Here is a 19572-nt window from a genome sequence, read left to right as displayed (position 1 = left end):
TCCATTGCTTCCAGGAGTTTCTCCAGTCGCCGCTACGACGCGCCGAAGGCACCGCTCGCCACCGACCACCGCTTCGTCCTACTGCTACCGCCGAGGAGGACCAACGCATGTTGAGCCACAAAGGCCAACGGCCCGGAACCACCGCCGTGCCGCATGTATCCCGCTGAACGACCATCGGCATCCTCTCCGGCGGGAGTAACCGGAACATCTTTCCGCCGTCGCCGGCAAAACAACCGATGGCCGGAATCCAAATCTCACAGACGGGGAAGACTGGAAGCTCCCACCCCTTCGCAGAGATGAAGCAAAGCAAAAGCTGCACCCGATTCGTCGTCGCCCCCTTCCGCCGACCGAAATCGAGCAAAGAACCCGACGTCGAACCGTCGGCAGATCCAAACAACAGGCCGAACACTAACCTCACAAGATGGCCGGAGAAGAAGACCTCAGCGGAGCCACCTTGGAGGAGCAAAAGCCTCGTCGCACCGGCACCATCCCAGACGCCACCGATGACGACGAGGAAAACAAGATCCCCAAGCAGCACAACCACTCCGGGAAAGCTTATTCGACGCTATATCCTAACCCTAGATCGAAAAACTGTACAGCCCCCGGCCGATTTGGCTTCCCCTCCCTCTCCGGCGCCGACGAGGTCACCAGAGAGGAGGGGGAAGCGACGAAATCAAGGCCGGGGCCGACAAAATCGCCGCTCTCCTCTGTTCTTTACTGTAGAAGCAGGGGAAAGGGGAGAGGCTTATTCGTAGTCTGATTAGATAGAGGCTAGCTTGATTTCGTGCATGGGAGAATCTCAACATACATAATGATCAGCTAATATGTATAATGTGATGACTGGCATATATATTAGATACATTCATTTTTCTCTTTCTAGTGTTTTCCTTAGTGGCAGAGCCAGTCCCAACATCAAGAGGACTCCTTCCTCTTCCTCCTTTTTCTTCTTCCTCCTTTTCCCTCTCTCCTCATCTTTCTTCCCCTTTACCTCCAATGGAATTCCTAGAGATAGGGGGCTTGAACCCCCCCTTCCCCCACGCTGGCTCCGCCTCTGGTGTTCCTTTAAGTTCTATTAAAACAAACAAGTATTTTTCCCCTTTTTGATTTTTTACTTTCTATTATGTTGTCTCCTAAGAAGTTTTTATTTGATAATTGTTTCATTGAAGTTGTAATAAAAAAATCCTCAAGAAGTTGCACAGTGAATTTATGTGTAAAAGTTATGCGAGAAGTCTTCCTGGATATTTTTTCTCAAAAAAGTTATACATATGCGTTGTACATATCGTGAGAAGTTATACTAAAAATATTATTAGAGTAGTTGGTTGGTAGAAGTTATGCACAAAAACTTTATTTAATACAAAAGTTGTGCTAAAATATTTCTTTAGAATTTATTTGAAAAAAATCATACACAAAAATTAGAGCATATCCAAGAGTTTGGCAAATCGAATTGCCATCTTTGATTTTTGGCAAAAACATTAAAAATACTCCTCTAACAGTTTAGCAAAAGACTTGGCAATTTTTGGCAACTTGGGAAAAACCAGCCTCCAGCGCGTAAATATACGCGCGCGGCGCGCGGTTGGCATCGTGGTTTCTAGTCAGGTGGGAGGGTGAAAAAAAAAATAACAGAGAAGGATTCCTGATTTAAGTTTTCAAGAGGTGGAAGGGCATAAATATAATTTTGTTTCTCTCTCAGGGTTCCTGATGTAAGTTAGATCTGGATTGAAAAGTAAATTATGCCAAACTATTGGAGATAACCTCTTTTTTTACTTGCCATATCTTTTTAGATGTTGGCAAAACACAAGATATGCCAAGTAAAATATGGTAAACTCTTAGAGATGCTTTTATGTACATAAATCATAAATTTCTAAAACTATACAGCTGTGGGGGAGAAAACGTTCCAGAAAAGGAAACTTACGTGTCGTTGGAGATCGCTTGTTAGCAGCCGTCTTAGCGAGCGAGCGCGGATTAGAAGGTGTCGACAGTCCTCAACCTTACTTACACGTACAGGTCAAGCAGTGTGGCTCGAAGGATGGATAAAAATTGAGGTGTGGCGGAAGATCTTCAAGCAATCACTTGCCCCCTCCCGCAACAAAATTACGGGTCCCCTTCCTCTATGGTTCAGAGCTATGGCTGGACGTTCGGGTTACCCGAAAATTTCGGATCGGGTATTTCGGGTTTCCAAAAATACTACCCGAAATTAGATGGGGAAAATAAGAACTCGAAAATTCGGGTTCGGGTTTACTCGAAAAACCCGAACCAGAACCACCCTATGCAATGCGCCACCACTCGAGCTTGACGCCATCCCTCCGCCGCTCCGCGCATGCATTGCGGCCGACCGGCTCCCGGCCCCGCGGCTCTGGGCTCCCAGCGCGCGGTGGAGTAGGCGCGCCGTGCCGCCAGGAGCTCGCGGCTCGCGTGGCGGAGGAGACGCACCCGGACTCGACTGCCGCCGCCGCCACCGCCGAAGGCCTGAGGCCCCACCCGCCGCCGCCGCCAATGGACTGCGGGAGCCTGAAGAGGGAGCCGGGGGCGTGAGAGGAGGCAGATCCGGTGCCGGCGGCCGTGGACTCGAAATCCTGGCCACCTGCCACCGCTGCCGAAGGCCGCTGAAACAGACCGGGTTCCCGAAAGGCGAACCCGACTCGCTGTATTGTCGTGATAGTCCCTGGATCAGTAGCTATCACATACATAACCCATTTCAATCGAATATCACAGACATAACTCACGTTTACAATATCACATGGGTTTAATTATTACATAATCCGAAGGATTGTATTACGAATCTCAGAGTACAAGCCCTTGGGCTAAAAGAAAACAAACATAAAGCGGAAACGGTATCTAGTCTTCTGGGCAGACTTCATCTTCACGAATCCTCTCAACAGGCAGCTCGGTGAGTAGCTCGGGCCTTCCTTCATGTCGTCTTCTGTTATCATCCTGTCGACTCCTCCACTCGGATCCTGCATCTATCAGGCTATCCCCAAGGACAGGATAGGTTTACGTCACCATCCATATGCAAGCTTTTGGTGGATGCAAACATTATAAAGATAATGCCAAGGATAGGCTATGGTTTCCTATGCAAGCAATATAAGTCATCCAAAACACCTTTCAACATGGGCAGCTCTGGCATCCCGGACTCCCGGTCTCCTATCTTCCTCTACCAAGTATCTCAACCCTGTTTCGGTGCGGGAACTCCCTCTCCCCGCACCTCAGCTGCTATCTGAGCAGGAAAAAGTGGTACTAGAGGGAGGTAGAAAAGTATATGTGGTTCTAACTACATTTGTGGGGCCAGATCCAGAGTTGTACATAACCGAGTACGCAGCTATACGTATAGTTTTCACCCAGCAGGAGTTGTACACCTGTACTCACTCGCCACGAATCCGGCCAGGTGTGACCCGACCTTCTCCAAGGCACCAGTCAACGAAACTAACGGCTACGGCACCATCCTACTCCCGGTTTGGGGCGCGTCCTCCCGCAGAAGGTCGCCCGGGGCTGTGAAGCTATCTAGAATGGAATCTCCATGGATCCTGCGATCGGGGGCTATAGGGTCCTGCCCTCTCCCCCTGACACTGAAACACTATCCTCCTACAGTAATGGTGCCGCGCATAGCTATCTCGGGCTGGGTCCCCCCTCATAAAGGATAAGTGGTGTGCACGTTTGACATAATTCCGTCACTAGGGCCACAAAGTCAAGTCCTTCATCCAGCTGAGGTGAGCGTCTTCGTCCAAAGTTAGCATCCCGTCAACACGGTCTGCAATCGATACCCATTACAGGTATCTCCTCCATAACTACACCTCTACTAAGTTCCCACGGCCACGGGAACGGTCTAACACCCGCCACAGGTGCCCGTCACCCATTACAGATGCTCACAGGATCGTGCCCAACACACAATCCCCTGCTCTCAATCCGAAGATCAGAGAAAAGGGTCCGCTAGCCCCTGCTGTAACCTAATCACCAACTCCCATATATGCGGAGGCATCTTCCAGCAAGCAAGGACTATCACATCATATATTCCCATATCTCAAATCTCACTCATAGTAGCAATAGCATATAACAATCATTTCTAGGTATGGGAAACAAGGAATGCGATAAATAAATGGCCATGTAAGCTCATCTCATCACACTCAATTTGGGAGCGTAGCGTATCTAACAAGCAATGCCTAATAGGTATTCAATCACGGACGGGCATGAACCTGATAGGTCTTCGTAGTCTTCCTGGTCCTCCGGAGGCTTTTGGTCTCCGGGTACGTCCTTCTGGATCCTCCGGGTGTCAGGGTAGTCCTTCTGGATCTTCTGGTCGTCCGGGACGTCGGTCAACTCCTTCTCGTCAGGATCTAATCGTAATTACATATAAGTATATGGGCCAAAGTGCAAGAATATACAAAATAGGCTCGAAAGAGATCCAACTCACAACAAAACCTATTCTAACACGTAGATCATGATTTTAGAAGAATTATGAAACCGGTTTCATTTTTTTCGGAGCCCCGGTTGAATTACTATGATTTTTCTAACATTAAAGCATTTTTTGGAATTAATAAATAATTATCAAAAAAGGAAAAACACATAGGTGACACGTGGCATCACCAGAGCGTGCCACGTGGCATGATAATGTCATCATGACGTCACCTCAGGGGTCAGGTCGGCTAACGTCAGCAGTGGGCCCTGCTGACGTCAGCGTTGACCAAGTCAATGTTGACCATTGACTGGTCAATCGGGTCAGCGGGGTCCACGGGTCAGTGGGCCCCGTAGGTCAGTCTCACACTAGAGACTTACAAGTGGGACCCGCACGTCAGGGAAAAACCAGAAAAAGAAAAAGGGCTGAAGGTTCACTGGGCTCTAAACATAGTTGGGCCAGCTCGGTGGCCCAACTCGACTCGGCTCAAGGAGGTGGACCGGCTCAGGAAACGGCTCACAGGCCGGCTCGGTTCGGCTCGGAACAAAAGGGCCGGCTCGGGTATTTGGCTCGGGCTTCTGGCTTCTTGGGCTGTAGGCGGCCCAGCTCCATCTTCTCTTTCTTCTCTTCTTCCCTTTTCTTCTTTTGGCTGACGGGGCTGGCCCACATGGCGGCGTCTCTCCCCTTCTCTTCTCTTCTCTTCTCTGATCCTCCTCTGCTTCCCCCCATCGGCGGTTGATTTCGCTGGGCTCCGTCGGCGGCGGCGAGACTGCTCAGGGTCGTCAACGAGGTGGAGGAGAGGCGGCGAGGCGGCTTGCGCGCGCGTGGAGTCCGGGCATCCCCGGCCCGCGGCGGCGGGCATGGTACAAGGGCTAGATCGTACGCGCGTGGCGGGTTCCCGCCGGGGCTCGTGCATGCGGTAGAGCTCGTCGGCGGCAAGGATCTGGTCTGGGTGTGCACTCACGGGGCGGCGGCGGTGGAGACTACGGCGGGGTCGGTGCGAAGGGGCTCTCCTTCCTCTGGCTTCGATGGCGGGTTCGCGACACTCGCCGATGGCGGTCTGGCTCCGGACCCGGGCGGATGTGCACGCGGCGCGGCTTCTCTTTGCATCTCCATCCTTCTTTCCTCCTTCTTAGTTCTCTTCCTTGGTTCTTGGCGCGGCGGGGCGTGGACGCGGCCATGGCGCGACGGCAGCGGCGGCAGAACGAGGCCAAGGAGGGGCGTGGCGCGAGCAGACGCGGATAGCAGAGCGGCGGGGTCAAGGTGTGGCCTTGGGTTTAGGGTAGGACGCAGAGATGGCAACGCGCAGCGCGGTCGGAACCAGCACGAGTGGCTCGAGGACGCGCGGTGCGTCGTGGCAGCACCTTGGTTGGGCTGGTCGGTGTTCCGGAGCATGCTGGCAAGGGCAGGGCCAGCGCGTGCTGCGAACGCGATGTCGCGCGTGGGCGCGCGGCGGCGGCGGCATGGCAACTATGCCCACGACGTGGCCGTGGCGCGGCGGGATCGCGCGCGTGTGCGCCTCGGTGTGGCCGAGGGCACAACGCGACGGTGGTGAGGTCAAGGTCAGGCCGTGACCACTGTGTGCGCGTGCGTGCCAATGGACACGGGCGTGGGCGCGTGCTCGTGCAAGGTGTGGCGTGTGCGCATGCATCCAGCACGATGCGGCCACGGCGAGGTGGTGGCGCAGGTGCGTGTGCCAAGGGCTCGGCCTAGACGGCGCACGCACGCGAGCACCTGGCATCCAGGGCCGTGGCGTGGCCATGGCGAACATGCTCGCCATGGCGGCGCTGGGATAAGGCGACGGCGGCGAAGGGCCCCTGCAGCGCACACACAAAGGGTAGGTGGCCCTTGGTCTGCTCTACGGCGGCTCAACGGCGGCGAGGTCGTGAGGCGACGCTCACCTTGCGGGCTCGTGGTCGCGATGCTTGGCGCAGCGATGAGGCGAAGCAGAGGCGAGGCGGTGCAGTGCCGTGCAGAGCTGCTCTGCCGATGTAGTCGTGCAGGGCGCCGGGTCGGTGCAGACGTCGGCGTGGGCGTCCTCCAGGGGCGGCGTTCCGGCTGCTCCTCCCCTCTTCTTCCTCCTCCCTCTTCTTCTCTTCCCCTCTCCTCTTCCTCTGTTCTTGCGACTAGAGGCGGCGGATGGAGAAAAGAACGGGGTCCAGGGTTTGCAGCGGCCGGTGGGGGTTTTATAGGCGGCCACTACGGTTTGGTGCTCAGCGCGGGGTGCTCCCAAGGCACGGACGCCGAGGAACGGTGGAGGGAGCTCGGCGCGGGCTCGCGGACGTGTGGCACGCAATGGTGGTGCAATGGCTTGGGGGCTTTGCTACAACCATGAATTGAGCCCCAGTCAGAGCTACTCTCATGATTGCAATGAGTACTATGGCAGAGGCGCTATTCCTGTTTACAGGTAGACTGATATGTCACTTTGTTGATAATCTTGGATCCGCTTGTTGATGTTCACCAGGAATCACAACTATGGTATCTCATTACCAATACTATCTTGACTTGATGGGAGTTGGCCCTGAGCACTCTGGACACAACTTGGATTGTGGTGATCAGGTGGCTTTCAATCCATCATCAGAGAGTTCCGACTTCTAAGAAACTATTTTAAAAATCAGTGTGTCTGGGGCCGAGGGCCCACTAACTGGGTTCCCCAAGCTATTGTGATCATGTCTTTGAAACAACAGTTGTTTGCCCTATGAAATATGTAATATGTACTATGATGCTTAATATTTCACCACCGCATAACACTGGCTAAGCCACACCGAGGGCGCGGCAAAGCCGCGCCAGGTTTCTAGTCTGTGACGAAACCGTAACTGTGACGTGGCTGCACGTGGCGGTGAACCAAACATCCCCTAAAAGCATTGGCCTGTGGTGGAAAAAACAAGGTACCACTGCCATACGTGAAACCTATCTATCTTCCGCAAGATTTTTTGCAACTTAACTTCCAGTGTTTGAGATTCGTGCAAATAATTCTAGCTCTTGGATCCACCTCAAAACCCTAGCTTCCTCTCTCCCCTTCCTCTCACCCACCTTCCATCCCCGGCGGCGGCGGCCGCCCGCGAAGCCCCACTCGCGCTCGTCAACAGCGCCGGCTCCACGGACTATGCCAACTACACCTCGCCGTCGGCCGCCACGGGCCTGGCCGGCGTGTATCAGTGCCGTTCCGGCCTCCCCGCCGCCGTCTGCAGCGGCTGCGTCAAGTCCGCCTCCTCCAAGCTCTCCTCGCTCTGCAACACGGCCGCGGGTGCCGCGGTGCAGCTGCGCTTGCTTCGTGCGCCATGGGAACGACTCGTTCCTGGGGAGCTAGGACACAACGATGTTGTTCAACAAGTGCGGCGGCGAGAGAGCCGGGGACACGAGCGTCGTGGCCATGAGGGACGCCGCGCTCGGCGCGCTCGTGGCCATGTTGCAGTGTGTCGGGGACCTCGGCGCCAAGGCGTACACCGACTGCCGCGTCGCCGTCCGCCGGCGACAAAGAAGACGAGAAAAAAATGTTGGTTCAACATTTTTCAAACGCTGGTTCAACATTTTTTGAATGTTGGCTCAACATTTTAATATGTTAGTTCAACATTTTTGAAATGTTGGTTTAACGTTTTATCTAGTAAATGGGCTTTATTGATGAATTACTTAACTATCTTTCACAAGATATATAGGAGCCCTCACTGCCATACCTTGCCATGCTGCTCCTCCACCACTGCGATCAAGAATTCATGTGGCCTAAGCCCTGTAGCCTTCATTATATTGCATTTTGGAGGAGCATTAGCTTATTACCATCTTCTTAAGTAGGAGAATCGACGTCAGATCGACAACGAACGCGTACGTGCGATCCCTACCAACTGAAATTAAAAATGTTCACTGGTGATTCAGATTTTGAACAATTGTCCATGATAGTATCTTCAGTAGTCATAACCACAGTTAAATAAAAAGATGTGTGAGCTAAACGAACAATGGAGTGATGAATCAACCGGCATGCAATTCATATTCCGTTGGAGAGTACTACATGGATACGCCGTCGATCTCTAGTGACAAATCAAATCATGCCCTTTTTGATTGAGCACAGGCAAAACGAAAACGGAGAGGAAACATCAAAAAGTCCGACGACATGCGTGCTCCAGCAAGGTCTAAACGCACACCCCAGTACCAGAGCACCCCATCGACCGTGTCAATCTAATTAAAAAGCTCGTGAACCCACGCCTTGTTTAACAACTCTCGCAAGTAGCCTTCGGTCTTCGTCCTCCACACAAGTTTGTTTTGTGTAAAAAAAGAGCTCCCGTTACGCCAAAGTTCGAGCAAAACGTCAGGTGGATGGTGACACGTACGTGATCATCAGTTACAGGCTTACAGCTAGCGTACGCTGCCGTCGGCCCCCTCTCTTACCAGTTCGTCGATCCATCCCTTTCCACTACTGCCGCTGACATTCATTTTTCTAGTACATTGTAAAACGTATCCGGGCATGCACCGAACCGAGTAAGATAAATCCACGGTCGATCAGGATCCAATGGCAATCAAGCACCGTTCGTTGCTCCTCGAGATCCGCAGAAGAGGAAATTCTGATGTGGACCGATGCAAAGCCGACGAGGTCTATGCGTGCGTAGTATGAGCACGCGCTTGCTTACTGGATGATTAAACATTGGCCTGGTGGTACCCCGTACCCGACCGGGTTGATGGAGGCCAACGAGCCACTGCATGGATCGGGTCTCTTCTTAGACTCGGCATGGCATGATCGTAGTCGTAGTAGTAAAATAATCGCATTTTCCCAACTGCTGATGCTGCTCGTAACACGGATTATTCGACGTCACGTTTAGAGATGCACATGTATAAATGGAAGCCCGCTGGTCATCCCCATCACCACCACTCCTCCCATAGAATAGATCTCCTGCTGGTTCAGGTCAGCTCAGATAGCTGACAACAAGCTCAAGTTCTGCAACTGAAAGCTAAAAAGGTTGAGAGCTGCAGTGGCAGTGTTGGAAGCTGCTAGCGTCGATCGAGCCTGTTGCCATCGAGATCGATCCAGCGATCGTCGGTTTGGTAGCAAGTGCAAGCATGATGAAGCCGTGGCTCGTGCTCGCATTGGCCGCGCTGGCGGCGGCCTCCTGGTCCGCGGCGCGCGCGTCCCCGCCCCTGCAGGTCGGGTTCTACGAGCGCTCGTGCCCGCAGGCCGAGGACGTCGTGCGCAACGCCGTCCGCCGCGCCGTCGCCAGGGACCCCGGCCTCGCCGCGGGCCTCATCCGGATGCACTTCCACGACTGCTTCGTCAGGGGCTGCGACGCCTCCATCCTGCTCGCGTCGACGCCCGGCCACGCCGCTGAGCGGGACTCGCCGGCCAACAACCCGAGCCTGCGCGGGTTCGAGGTCATCGAGGAGGCCAAGGCCATCGTGGAGGCGCACTGCCCGCGCACCGTGTCCTGCGCCGACATCCTCGCCTTCGCGGCGCGCGACGGGGCCGCGCTCGCCGGCGGCGTCGACTACCGCGTCCCCTCCGGCCGCCGCGACGGCCGCGTGTCCGTCGAGGACGAGGTGCTCGACGGCAACTTGCCGTTTCCGACCTCCACCGTCGGGGAGCTCGTCGAGAGCTTCCGGCGCAAGGGGCTCTCCGCCGACGACATGGTCACGCTCTCCGGCGCGCACAGCATCGGCCGCTCCCACTGCTCGTCGGTCACGGACCGGCTCTACAACTTCGAGGGCGAGCCGGGGCGGGCGGACCCGGCGCTCGACCCGGCCTACGCGGCGGAGCTGAAGCGGCGGTGCCCACCGCCGCCGTCGGGCGACATGGACGACGCCACAACGGTGGCCCTGGACCCGGTGACGCCGAACGGCCTCGACAACCAGTACTTCAAGGACGTGCTCGCGCACAAGGTGCCCTTCACCTCCGACCAGACGCTGCTCGATAGCCCCTGGACCGCGGGGCTCGTCGCGTTCCATGCCGCCGTCGGGCAGGCGTGGGAGGCCAAGTTCGCCGCGGCGATGGTCAAGATGGGCGCCATCGAGGTGCTCACCGGCGACCAGGGCGAGATCAGGGAGAAGTGCTCCGTGGTCAACCACTACTAGCTGACTCTGCTCTGGGTCAAAATGCAGTTTTACGACAAGGATTCAGTCGGTGGCTGTTGGCACAATTTCATATTTGAGCCTGGGCCAACAAGACTCACAGGGAAAGCAAAAAAACAAAAAACAAAAACAAAAACAAAAACAAGACTCACAGGGTGTGGGTGAGCAATTTATTTGGTGGAAGGTCCGTCCTCAAGGCGAAGCCCATCTTAAACTGGTGTTGCACCAAATGTTGTTAAAGGCCCATTCAAATGCGGCCAATTTCTTGTGATTTTTGTGTATTCGTTAAAAAAGGTTTGTCTTTAAATTTTCTCTTCTGAGGAAGTTTCTTTCTACTTAGCATGCATGGATGCAAAATGCACAGTACATGTTCGTTCTATCATCTGTTCATCAAATCTTACCATGCCTCCTTGATCCACTATTGGTAAATAAGAAGGGAATGTATTTGATGCAAACTAACATCTTGTGCAAACTATAGAAATTAGATCAACATCCAAGGGGCACGGGGGATTAATTTTTCAATCTGGACCCGCCCTTGATCGGGTAATCACACTTTTGCAAATCCCTCCTCCCACTCTTCTGTGCCCCTCCACTTGATGTATGTTGATCCGATAGTCCAAATTGAAATTTTCATAGTTTACACGGAGAGATTGATTTGCACCTAATATCTAATATATGTTCTCAAATAAGAAACGACCGAGGCAGAAACTGCCGTATTATTCTCCCAGCAACTGACAAATCACCAAAAGATACTGACAAAATCACTACGTCGCCTGCTATGCACCAGGCAAGTTCGCCTCAAGTTCACTGTGACAAAATCACAGTGCATGTTCGCCTCAAGTTGCAGCTGATCGATCGAAATTGGCACCTCTTGTTTCCGAATCCTGAATTGCTGATCACGTTCTCTTGCCCCTCGTGAATAAGCCGCCCCTCATTCTTGTTCCAGTTGGATTTGCATCTTCCTTAATCATTGCGACTTTATTTTCATCTTCAACCCAACTGTCGATCTCATATTAGGTTGTGTTGAATCATTTCCGCACGATTGGCAGTTCGCCATGGAAGTTGGCGAGCCACTCGTTGGTGGCGCCGCAAGGCGGATTCCCCGAGACGAAGGGATGATCAAGAAGCTCCACCACGGTGGCCCTCTTCCGCCATTCCTTCTCGAGGCACCGCCGCACGAAGCTCGTGAACTCCGGCGTCGCAGCCACGGGCACATCCGGCTCGTCGCCGATGCACACCGCCACCGCCAGCGCCGCCCAGTCCGGCCTCTCCCCGGACGCCACAAGTGGGAATCTGCCCGCGTGGCATTCCAGGAGGACCACTCCAAGGGCCCACACGTCGCTGGAGAAGTCGACGGCGGCCAACGGCGAGGCCGCGCCGAAACCTTCGGGGTCCATCCTCTCCGGGCTCATGTACGCGTGCGTCCCCACGGCGCCGGCCGCGCGCATGGAGACGTGGCGGCTGGCGCCGAAGTCGGCGATCTTGACCTCGCCGTGGCGGCCGACGAGGAGGTTGGACGGCTTCACGTCGCCGTGCACGATGCCGAGTCGGTGCAGGTGGCGCAGGCCGCGGAGCACGCACCGCGCGACGCCGGCGATGGCGTGCTCCGGGAGGCGGCCGCGCCGCCGGAGCACGTCGCCGAGGGAGCCGTTGGGGACGTACTCAAGGACGAGGCACAGGAACTGATCACCGCAGGAGGGCCTAGGGAAGACGCCGTGGAGGCGGACGACATGCGCGTGGTCGGGCGCCGCGGCGGCCACACCGAGGTGCACGTAGGCCTCGCGGAGCGCGGCGCCGCCGCCGTCGCGCAAGCGCAGCGCCTTGATCGCGAGCTCCGCGCCCGTGCGGCGGTGCCGCGCCATGTAGACCGTGCCGTCCGCGCCGTGGCCGAGGACGCCCCCCTTCTCGAGCTCCGCGAGGCGTTCGACGACCGGGCCGACCGAACCGGTCGGCGTGGACGGCAGGCCGCCGAACGGGTGTTCCTGGTACGTGAACGGCGGCGGTGACGCCGGCGGCAGCACGGACAGCCTGAGCTGTCGGCGCTCTCGCAGCTTGGTCGCACCCTTGGCCATTGCCAACCAAAGGAAAGGTCAGTTCTTGTGCAATGGATTGGAGGAGAGAAGAGAGACAGGGAGAAGAGTAGCTGCTGGTTTGCGTTTACCGGAAGTCCTGAGAGGACAGAGGAGAGTGATAAATTAGGCGAGCGGTGTAACGGACTACCGGCCACACGGCCGTAATGCAGGGAAGCATCTCTCCTCTGAGGCTCCGAGGCGTAACGGAAACAGCTGGGATTACGGGGAGGGAGGGGGCGTCATGCTTTCAGCTCCACGGCAGCTCAGAATAGACTTCCATATGGCTTTACTGAAAAAAAAAACTTTAACTCAATGAGTGGTGAAATAAAATGAGACACAATTACACATTTTTTGCTACTTTACTTGTATTTTCCAATCAGATTTCAAATTCGTAAGCAACCAGTCACCAGTTTTTTTAGATCTAAAAATGCTGAGCCTCAATGGATTTTTCTTGTTCAAAGTTATGCTAGCAAATTGCCCATTCATAACAGATCTCATTATTGTTGTATCTCTAATAAAAAACAAGTGGACATGATGCCTATACAAATTCTAGTTTTTTTTAAAAAAAAAACGCAACTTCTATTTTAAAGTAGTATAAAAAGTGATTGAAGAAAACAGAAAAGAGCTGAAATTGCAGTGCATCTGTGGCTGAGAGTGGCTTCTGATGCCTATCCCAAAACACACGCGTGTCAGACTGTCAGTCCGTCGGTTGATATGCTGAAAGCCCTGCCTGCGCGGTTCCTCCCCTCTCCGGAGCACGGCGGGTGGCGCCGGCGGCCTCGCCGAGGGTCACTGCAGCCAGTTTCGGCGGCGCTCATGACCAACCCCGCTTACTTCGAGGTAGGCAGGTTCCTGGGTGGCTATGGCTTCATGAACATTACAAGGTAAGCTTTTCTGAATCTTGCTTGATTCCACTTCCATTTTGGTTTCATTCAAGAAATACGAGCGGACGGTGCGGTTATATACTTATATTCTGATTTTGTTTGGAAGTTGGAGCTAGTTCTGGAGTGTCTTGTATCATTGTGTCACTAAAAGTCGGATTGGTTGCAACATTCGCAGCGTTGTAGCAGTTGCTTAGGCTGATTAGGTTAATTCTGCTTGAAATCCCTTCGAGATGGGCTGTGTGGGATTAAAGATGAGATCTTGGAGTGATGATTAATGGTATTATTCACCATTATTGAGCCCCTAGCCCTTCCCCCTTTTTTTTGATTGAAATGAGCCGGCATCCTTGGGATTTTTGCTTCTGGTTATGTTAGGAAACTACGAAGGGATGACCAATTCAGAGAAATGTTTGGAGATTATTATGGATCAATAGTTTCTATGTACTCCTGGATGATTCCTTGGTGGTTGGTTACTAAGTTCCACATAAGTTGGATTCTCTTAAATAAACACTGTAGAAAATACTTTCCACATATTTTTGTATAACATGATGTATTGGTGCTGCATATATGTTATTCAGAGACCTGTTGAAAGAACCATCAGATGCTGCCTTCTGCATTTAGTGCTTATTGCGATTTTGCTATAGCATAAATGAAGGACCTGGTTTGCTTAAAAAATTAGTACAAGATTTGTGTAAAATGAAGATTGTCTAACTTTCTGACATGTGATTCAGTTACTCATCTTCTCAATTTGGAGAGCCTTCAAATGTTGCTGGTATTCAAGATCTTGGTCTTGGATATTCAGCAGAAGAGCTTGAGAGTTTGAGGGTCCAAGACATTGGAGAAGGAGAAGTGACGATTAGGTTATTCCCTTCTAACTGATGTTTGCTGTTTTTTTTCTAGGAAAGGAACTTAATATGCTGAAAATTTACCACAGTAAGGTCATACTCATTATTCTTTTATCATGGCCTGTTTCCCAGACTTTACGAGGGAAGGGTTGTTCAAGGCCCATTAAGGGGCACACAGGCTGTATTTAAGGTATGCATAGAATTCTCACTTTGCTAAGTTCAGTTGATCAGCTGAAAATAGTACATCAGCAGAATGATGTGCCTTGAAAATTCGTTCAACAGACCGATCAAAATATTATTTGTAGCAGGACATATACTTTCACTCTTTTAATTTTGGTTGCAATTTATGATGGTACCTTTCTCTGCCATAGATATATGAATATATTGACCATCTTATACGTGCTAAGACATAGGATTTGAAACAAAGGTATACCCTGGAGCCCGTGCTGGTGCTTCTGAAGCTGATTTGATGGCACTGAATGAGCTAAGGACTCATGCTTTTCTTCAGGTTAGGTAAATCATAAATTGCTAACAGAAACCACAGGCATGAATGATTATTTTAGACATGCTATTTACACACAAAAAAAATCCCCTTGTCCTCTATTTGCAGAGTGATGCTAGTGACATATGTGACAACATTCAGTTTCTTTTAGGGGCCTTTGAGACAGCAACTGGAGAACAGGTTTAGTATTATAGAACTTTGTTGTGCTCGGATTCCCCAACATATGGCAAACTTTGTTGCATGACAGACTGACATAGCTTTACTAAAGTGGCTAGCCTTCCGCGATGATGGGAAATATAGTGCTGCAGACTACGCAAAAATAACCAGTGAAAGGCAACTGAAGGAGCAATCTGGAGACATGCCATTTTGGAACCCTTTCAATCGAGCATACAAATTGGAGCTAAGGAGATACTTTGTTCTTAAGCTGCTTAATGGAGCTATGAGTGGCCTTCTTCACATGCACAATCACGATAGACTGCATCAAAGCCTTGGGCCTTCTTCGATTATTCTCAAGTATGCTCATACTTGTCTTAACTTTTGTTCCACATTGTAATACTAACTACTGATTAGTGCACCTTTCTATCCTATAGCACTGTAATGGACAAAGAGGGGCCCTATTTAGTTCCAAGGCTACGAGATTTGGCATTTTCTGTAGATATTGGGTATAATTTTCATCCCCTTCCTACCTTTGCAAGTGATATCAGTGAGATTTGGCATATTATGTAGATATCGATACGACAATATCTGAGAAATATTTTGAAAAATGACAGATATTCATCTGTTGGTGCTGGAGCATTGTCAGATGGGCTGTGGCGTCGAGCATCTGCTGCTGGAGCATCAACTCCTTTAGAGAAGCGAGCCTTTGGAATAGCTGATGACATGCAAGTATTCTTTTTTCCTTTTTTACATCAACAAAAACATCACTCAAATTTACATGTACTTGACAAAACAGTTATGGAGCCGGGCTGCTTGTTGCATACATGGCATTTATTCCATTTTGCGAAGCAGGAACTGTGGATGGCATTTCCTTGCAGGTGATTGAGGATACATATTAACTACATGTTCTTGCAAGAGGCATATTGCTCTCTGTTTTCCAGTCAAACACTTAACAGAATGTCAATTGATCGTGCAGAGACTTTTGGAGCGCACCTTCCGGCTTGACATTTATGCTGCAAGAGAGTACGAGTTGCTACTTGCTAACACAAAATAAGCTTCCTTTTTTGCTTAGTCCTAGAAAGTTTTTTATAGAAAAAATCTTTCTCAGTGAATAAGCTCTTTTTTTTCTAATTTCCCAACCTGATGACCAGTCATGATATTGAGATTCAGCACACATGCTTATTCAACATTCGCAATTCCTGTAGGTATTGTCTGGCAGATGACCGGTTGTCGGAAGCAGTAAATTTTCTAGATTTGGGGGATGGTGCTGGATGGGAATTGCTCCAGGTTTGCCTCTATCATGCTAATTGCAGTTATACTGCTGCACATCATTCACAGCATTGCAATGGCCAGCTAGGGAATTTTCTGTTTCAGTGGTCAGCTTTGGTCCAGGATGCACATCTTCAGCGAAGATGCTAACTCTAGTTTCTGTTTCGACAGGCAATGCTTAATCCGGATTACCCCAAGCGACCTATTGCCAAGGCTGTACTGAACCATAGGTTTATAACTGGGGCTGTCTTACGGAACTACTAATCTGCAACTTCTGTTCAAACTTCAAACTACCACGGAAGCCTGTAAATATACAATAAATTGAGCGGAAGCCGATACTACATTCTTGCATGAACAATGCTTGCTCTTTGTTTCTCCCTTTCAACATGTCTCTGCTTGGGTGGACAAATAGCTGATGAGATTTGAAGAAAGAGCATCCATTTGCAGCTCTCGGCTGAAGTTGGGTCAGCTGCGCTGCTGGCAATCACCCCAGGGCCCGTAGTGCTGGGAGACCTCCCAGACCCTCTTCCAGCACAGCGCGCAGTACCGCGTGTGGCACGCCCGGCACACCAGGAGGTTGTTGGCGCCCGCCTGTCCATCCAAGAATCAATCAAAGCAGCTCTGACAGATTTCATCAACATGCCCCAAATCTGATGATTTCTGCTAGCTAGCAATGGCGGAAGCGTCGCTGCTCACCTTGGTGCGCTTGGCGCCGCAGGTGGGGCACGTCCGCACGTGTACCTGAGCGCCCGCATCCACCAAGGCTCCTCGATCTCGACGTCCTCGTCCAGGTCCTGGTTGCCCACCCGCGCCTGCTGCCCCGGGAGCCTCCCCCTGCCGACGCGCTCGAACAGCCCGCACTCCCCGTTGCTGCGAGGACGCCAAAAATGGCAGCCGAAAACTGTAAGCTGCACGCCTGATGGGTGATGGCGAGCGGATCGGAGGCGTTGGGGTTTGCTTGCTCACACGAAGTGCTTGTAGCCGCTGATGGCGCGGCTGCAGCGGTAGCAGAAGAAGGTGCCGCAGTTGTCGCACACCATCTTGTTGCAGCCCTCCGTCTTGGCGATGGCCATCCGGCACGCCGGGCACTGCCTCGTGCTGCGGAGCACCTCCCGCAGGCTCAGTAGCTCCTCCACCTTCCGCTGCTCCCGCAGCCGCTGCGCCTCCGACCGCTGCTCCTCCCTCGCCGACGCTTTCAGCTTCTGCCGCTCCTGCCCGGCCGCCGGCCGATTTGCGCATGCAATTCATCAGCAAAGAAAGATGAACAGCGAGTGTCGTGTCGCGTGTGGAATTGCCAGCGCGCGCGCACGCGTACCAGCAGGTCGTCGAGCTTGTCCTCGGCGGGGACGCAGGCGTCCCCGACGTGGCGCCGCTCCCCGCACTGCGCGCAGAAGGTGAAGAAGCACGCGGGGCACTGCGCGTCGTCGCCGGCCGCGACGCAGGCGGCGTTGCACCGGGGGCAGTAGGCCACGTCGGGCATCGTGTCCAGCGTCCTCCGCAGCGCCAGCGACTCCCACCGCGCGTAGCCCTCGTCGGCGAGGAGGCGCCGCAGCACGGGCGGCGGCAGCGGGGCGCGGCACGACGGGCCCGGGCACGCCAGCCGGGTCACGCTGCCTTCCTTCACGTGGATGCCGCAGTAGGACTCCATGCACTTGACGCAGGAGTGATCGCAAGGGAGCCGGATGAAGTTTCTGCCTGCAAAAATTTGAAACAAGAAAGGATCAAATTCTGAAACAAAAAAATTCACCAGCAAAACTTACTGGATGAATTCTCGGCGATCGGCACCAGTATTTTCACTGAGACAGACTCCGCACTCGTGGACGCTCTGATCAAACGTCTCCTGCGACCTCTCTTCGCTGTATCGTGTAACACCCCAGGTGTTAATCACCTTGCATTAAGGCTAACCACATGATTAACCTCATTATGAGCACTGAGTTTGCACACCTAAAAATGTTGGATAAATTTTTACCAAAAATTTTCACCTGAGATCCTTTAACAAGTTTTTAAAATGAAATCAAATCGAATTCTAGTTTAAGCATCTAAACACATGAAATGACGAGTTCAAGTATGGTTAGAAATTATGTTTCAATTTTGAAATGATAAGAATTTGAATTCGTAAAAACTGAAACCAACATTACCAAAAATTTAGTTTGGCTCGGTCAGGACCGGTCTAACCGGTGTGACTGACCGGTCTGACCGGTTGTCCACGACCTTATCCATTTGTCTTGACCCCAAAACAAATAAAAATCACTCATTCTCTCTGTCTCACTCACTCACTCTCCCTCTCTCTCACGTTAACTCTCTCTCACTCTCTTCTCTCAATGTGCCCTCCCTCTCCCCTTAATCCCCAACTCCAAATCCCCATCTCCAAATCAATCTCATAGCCAAGGAAGCTTCAAATCCACGTGAAGGACTATCTTCCCCGCGTATTCCTCCCCGGGGAGCTTTGGATTTCAAATTCTTCGCGCGGGGAAAAGCTCGTTCAAGTTACTCCAACTTGTGCCGGCCCGATCTATCTTTCTAGGAGGTTCTAAGTGATTTCCTTTGGTCAATCATCTTTATATGCATCCCTCAACTAGGATCTAAAAGGGTTTTGATTTTGGTGGGTTAGTTTTTCCCCAAGAAGGATTTTTGTTTTTGGGCGATTCATGTTTTGGCTGAAAATGTACTTATCGGAACTTCCTACACTTTTGTCGGAACTTCCTATGAATTAATTTGGGTAAACCGAGCACCCTTTATCGAAACTTCCGGCAGTTGTCGGAACTTCCTTCGACTGGGTCGGAACTTCCTATAAACACTGTGCAGCAGTACTTGCAAAATATATAGAAAAATGCAGAAAAATCAGAAAAATGCAAAACCAATTTCCTTAGCTTTGTAATTTCGTGCTCTATATGATAGAACCATGAAATGTATTATTTGGCAACATTTTATATACAGTTTTAATTATGCTACATAAATGCTTCTATAACTCATTAATTGCATAAATGGAGTTGGGAAATTGCTAAAAATATAAAATCAATTTGGATAACTTTGTTTAGACTTGTGTAAGATTTAGTTAACCTCTGCATGTGTAGTTGTAGCTTGCAATGTGTAAACTTAGGGCATGTCTCGGTTAGGACCGGTCTGACCGGTTGGAGGAACCGGTCTGACCGGTAGTGTAGCCAGTATTAATATAGGACCGGTCTGATCGGTCAGGGATACCGGTCTGACCGGTAGCATTAGGGCTGGCAAGCGTAATTGTATGTAAATCGTAGTGTTTATACTCGGTCGATAGTTACTTATTTTATGTGCATTAATTAGCATTTCATATGCATTCGTATAGAACACGTGGTGAGAACTTCGACTACAGATGGATCGTGAAGCTCAGGATCGGTGAAGCATGATTGAGAGGGAATTCGTGAAGACCCGGCCC

At 51.7% G+C, this 19572-nt stretch overlaps 4 protein-coding genes across 4 annotated transcripts; 2 read left to right on the top strand and 2 right to left on the bottom strand.

Moving 5' to 3' along the window:
- Nucleotides 1–9264: 9264 nt before the first annotated feature.
- LOC120713442 (peroxidase 5-like) lies at nt 9265–10537 on the top strand. Its single transcript, XM_039999406.1, has one exon. The coding sequence runs from the start codon at nt 9434–9436 to the stop codon at nt 10436–10438; it is 1005 nt and encodes a 334-aa protein (XP_039855340.1). The 5' UTR covers nt 9265–9433; the 3' UTR covers nt 10439–10537.
- Nucleotides 10538–11463: 926 nt separating this feature from the next.
- Nucleotides 11464–12513, bottom strand: LOC120655954 (mitogen-activated protein kinase kinase 10-like; the record flags this gene model as incomplete). The annotated part of the gene is made up of 1 exon (XM_039933945.1): nt 11464–12513. A coding segment is annotated over one exon (1050 nt), but the record flags the coding sequence as incomplete, so codon positions are not given.
- A 666-nt stretch (nt 12514–13179) lies between these two features.
- LOC120713431 lies at nt 13180–16545 on the top strand. The gene is made up of 12 exons (XM_039999399.1): nt 13180–13391; nt 14120–14248; nt 14366–14423; nt 14661–14741; nt 14844–14915; nt 15004–15248; nt 15326–15397; nt 15506–15616; nt 15688–15769; nt 15868–15914; nt 16097–16178; nt 16332–16545. Exons 1-12 carry the CDS (start codon nt 13222–13224, stop codon nt 16422–16424), a joined length of 1242 nt encoding a protein of 413 aa, XP_039855333.1. The 5' UTR covers nt 13180–13221; the 3' UTR covers nt 16425–16545.
- Nucleotides 16546–16967: 422 nt separating this feature from the next.
- On the bottom strand, nt 16968–17823 carry LOC120713451 (E3 ubiquitin-protein ligase RNF14-like). The gene is made up of 2 exons (XM_039999415.1): nt 17476–17823; nt 16968–17371 (listed from the first exon to the last, which is right to left on the bottom strand). The coding sequence occupies exons 1-2, from the start codon at nt 17806–17808 to the stop codon at nt 17123–17125; spliced, it is 582 nt and encodes a 193-aa protein (XP_039855349.1). The 5' UTR covers nt 17809–17823; the 3' UTR covers nt 16968–17122.
- Nucleotides 17824–19572: the final 1749 nt, after the last annotated feature.

This window comes from Panicum virgatum, chromosome 1K (genome assembly GCF_016808335.1).
Source record: "Panicum virgatum strain AP13 chromosome 1K, P.virgatum_v5, whole genome shotgun sequence".
NCBI lineage: Eukaryota > Viridiplantae > Streptophyta > Magnoliopsida > Poales > Poaceae > Panicum > Panicum virgatum.
Note: the sequence above shows the minus strand (reverse complement) of the source record. Positions and strands in the feature narration are given on the sequence as shown.

Coding starts and splice junctions, on each gene's coding strand:
- LOC120713442 (XM_039999406.1), top strand. CDS start 9,434: ATGATGAAGCCGTGGCTCGTGCTCGCATTGGCCGCGCTGGCGGCGGCC.
- LOC120713431 (XM_039999399.1), top strand. CDS start 13,222: ATGCTGAAAGCCCTGCCTGCGCGGTTCCTCCCCTCTCCGGAGCACGGC. Junction 13,392..14,119: donor GGCTTCATGAACATTACAAG/GTAAGCTTTTCT, acceptor CATGTGATTCAG/TTACTCATCTTCTCAATTTG. Junction 15,617..15,687: donor TTTGGAATAGCTGATGACAT/GCAAGTATTCTT, acceptor TTGACAAAACAG/TTATGGAGCCGGGCTGCTTG.
- LOC120713451 (XM_039999415.1), bottom strand. CDS start 17,808: ATGGAGTCCTACTGCGGCATCCACGTGAAGGAAGGCAGCGTGACCCGG. Junction 17,372..17,475: donor ACAAGCTCGACGACCTGCTG/GTACGCGTGCGC, acceptor GCGGCCGGGCAG/GAGCGGCAGAAGCTGAAAGC.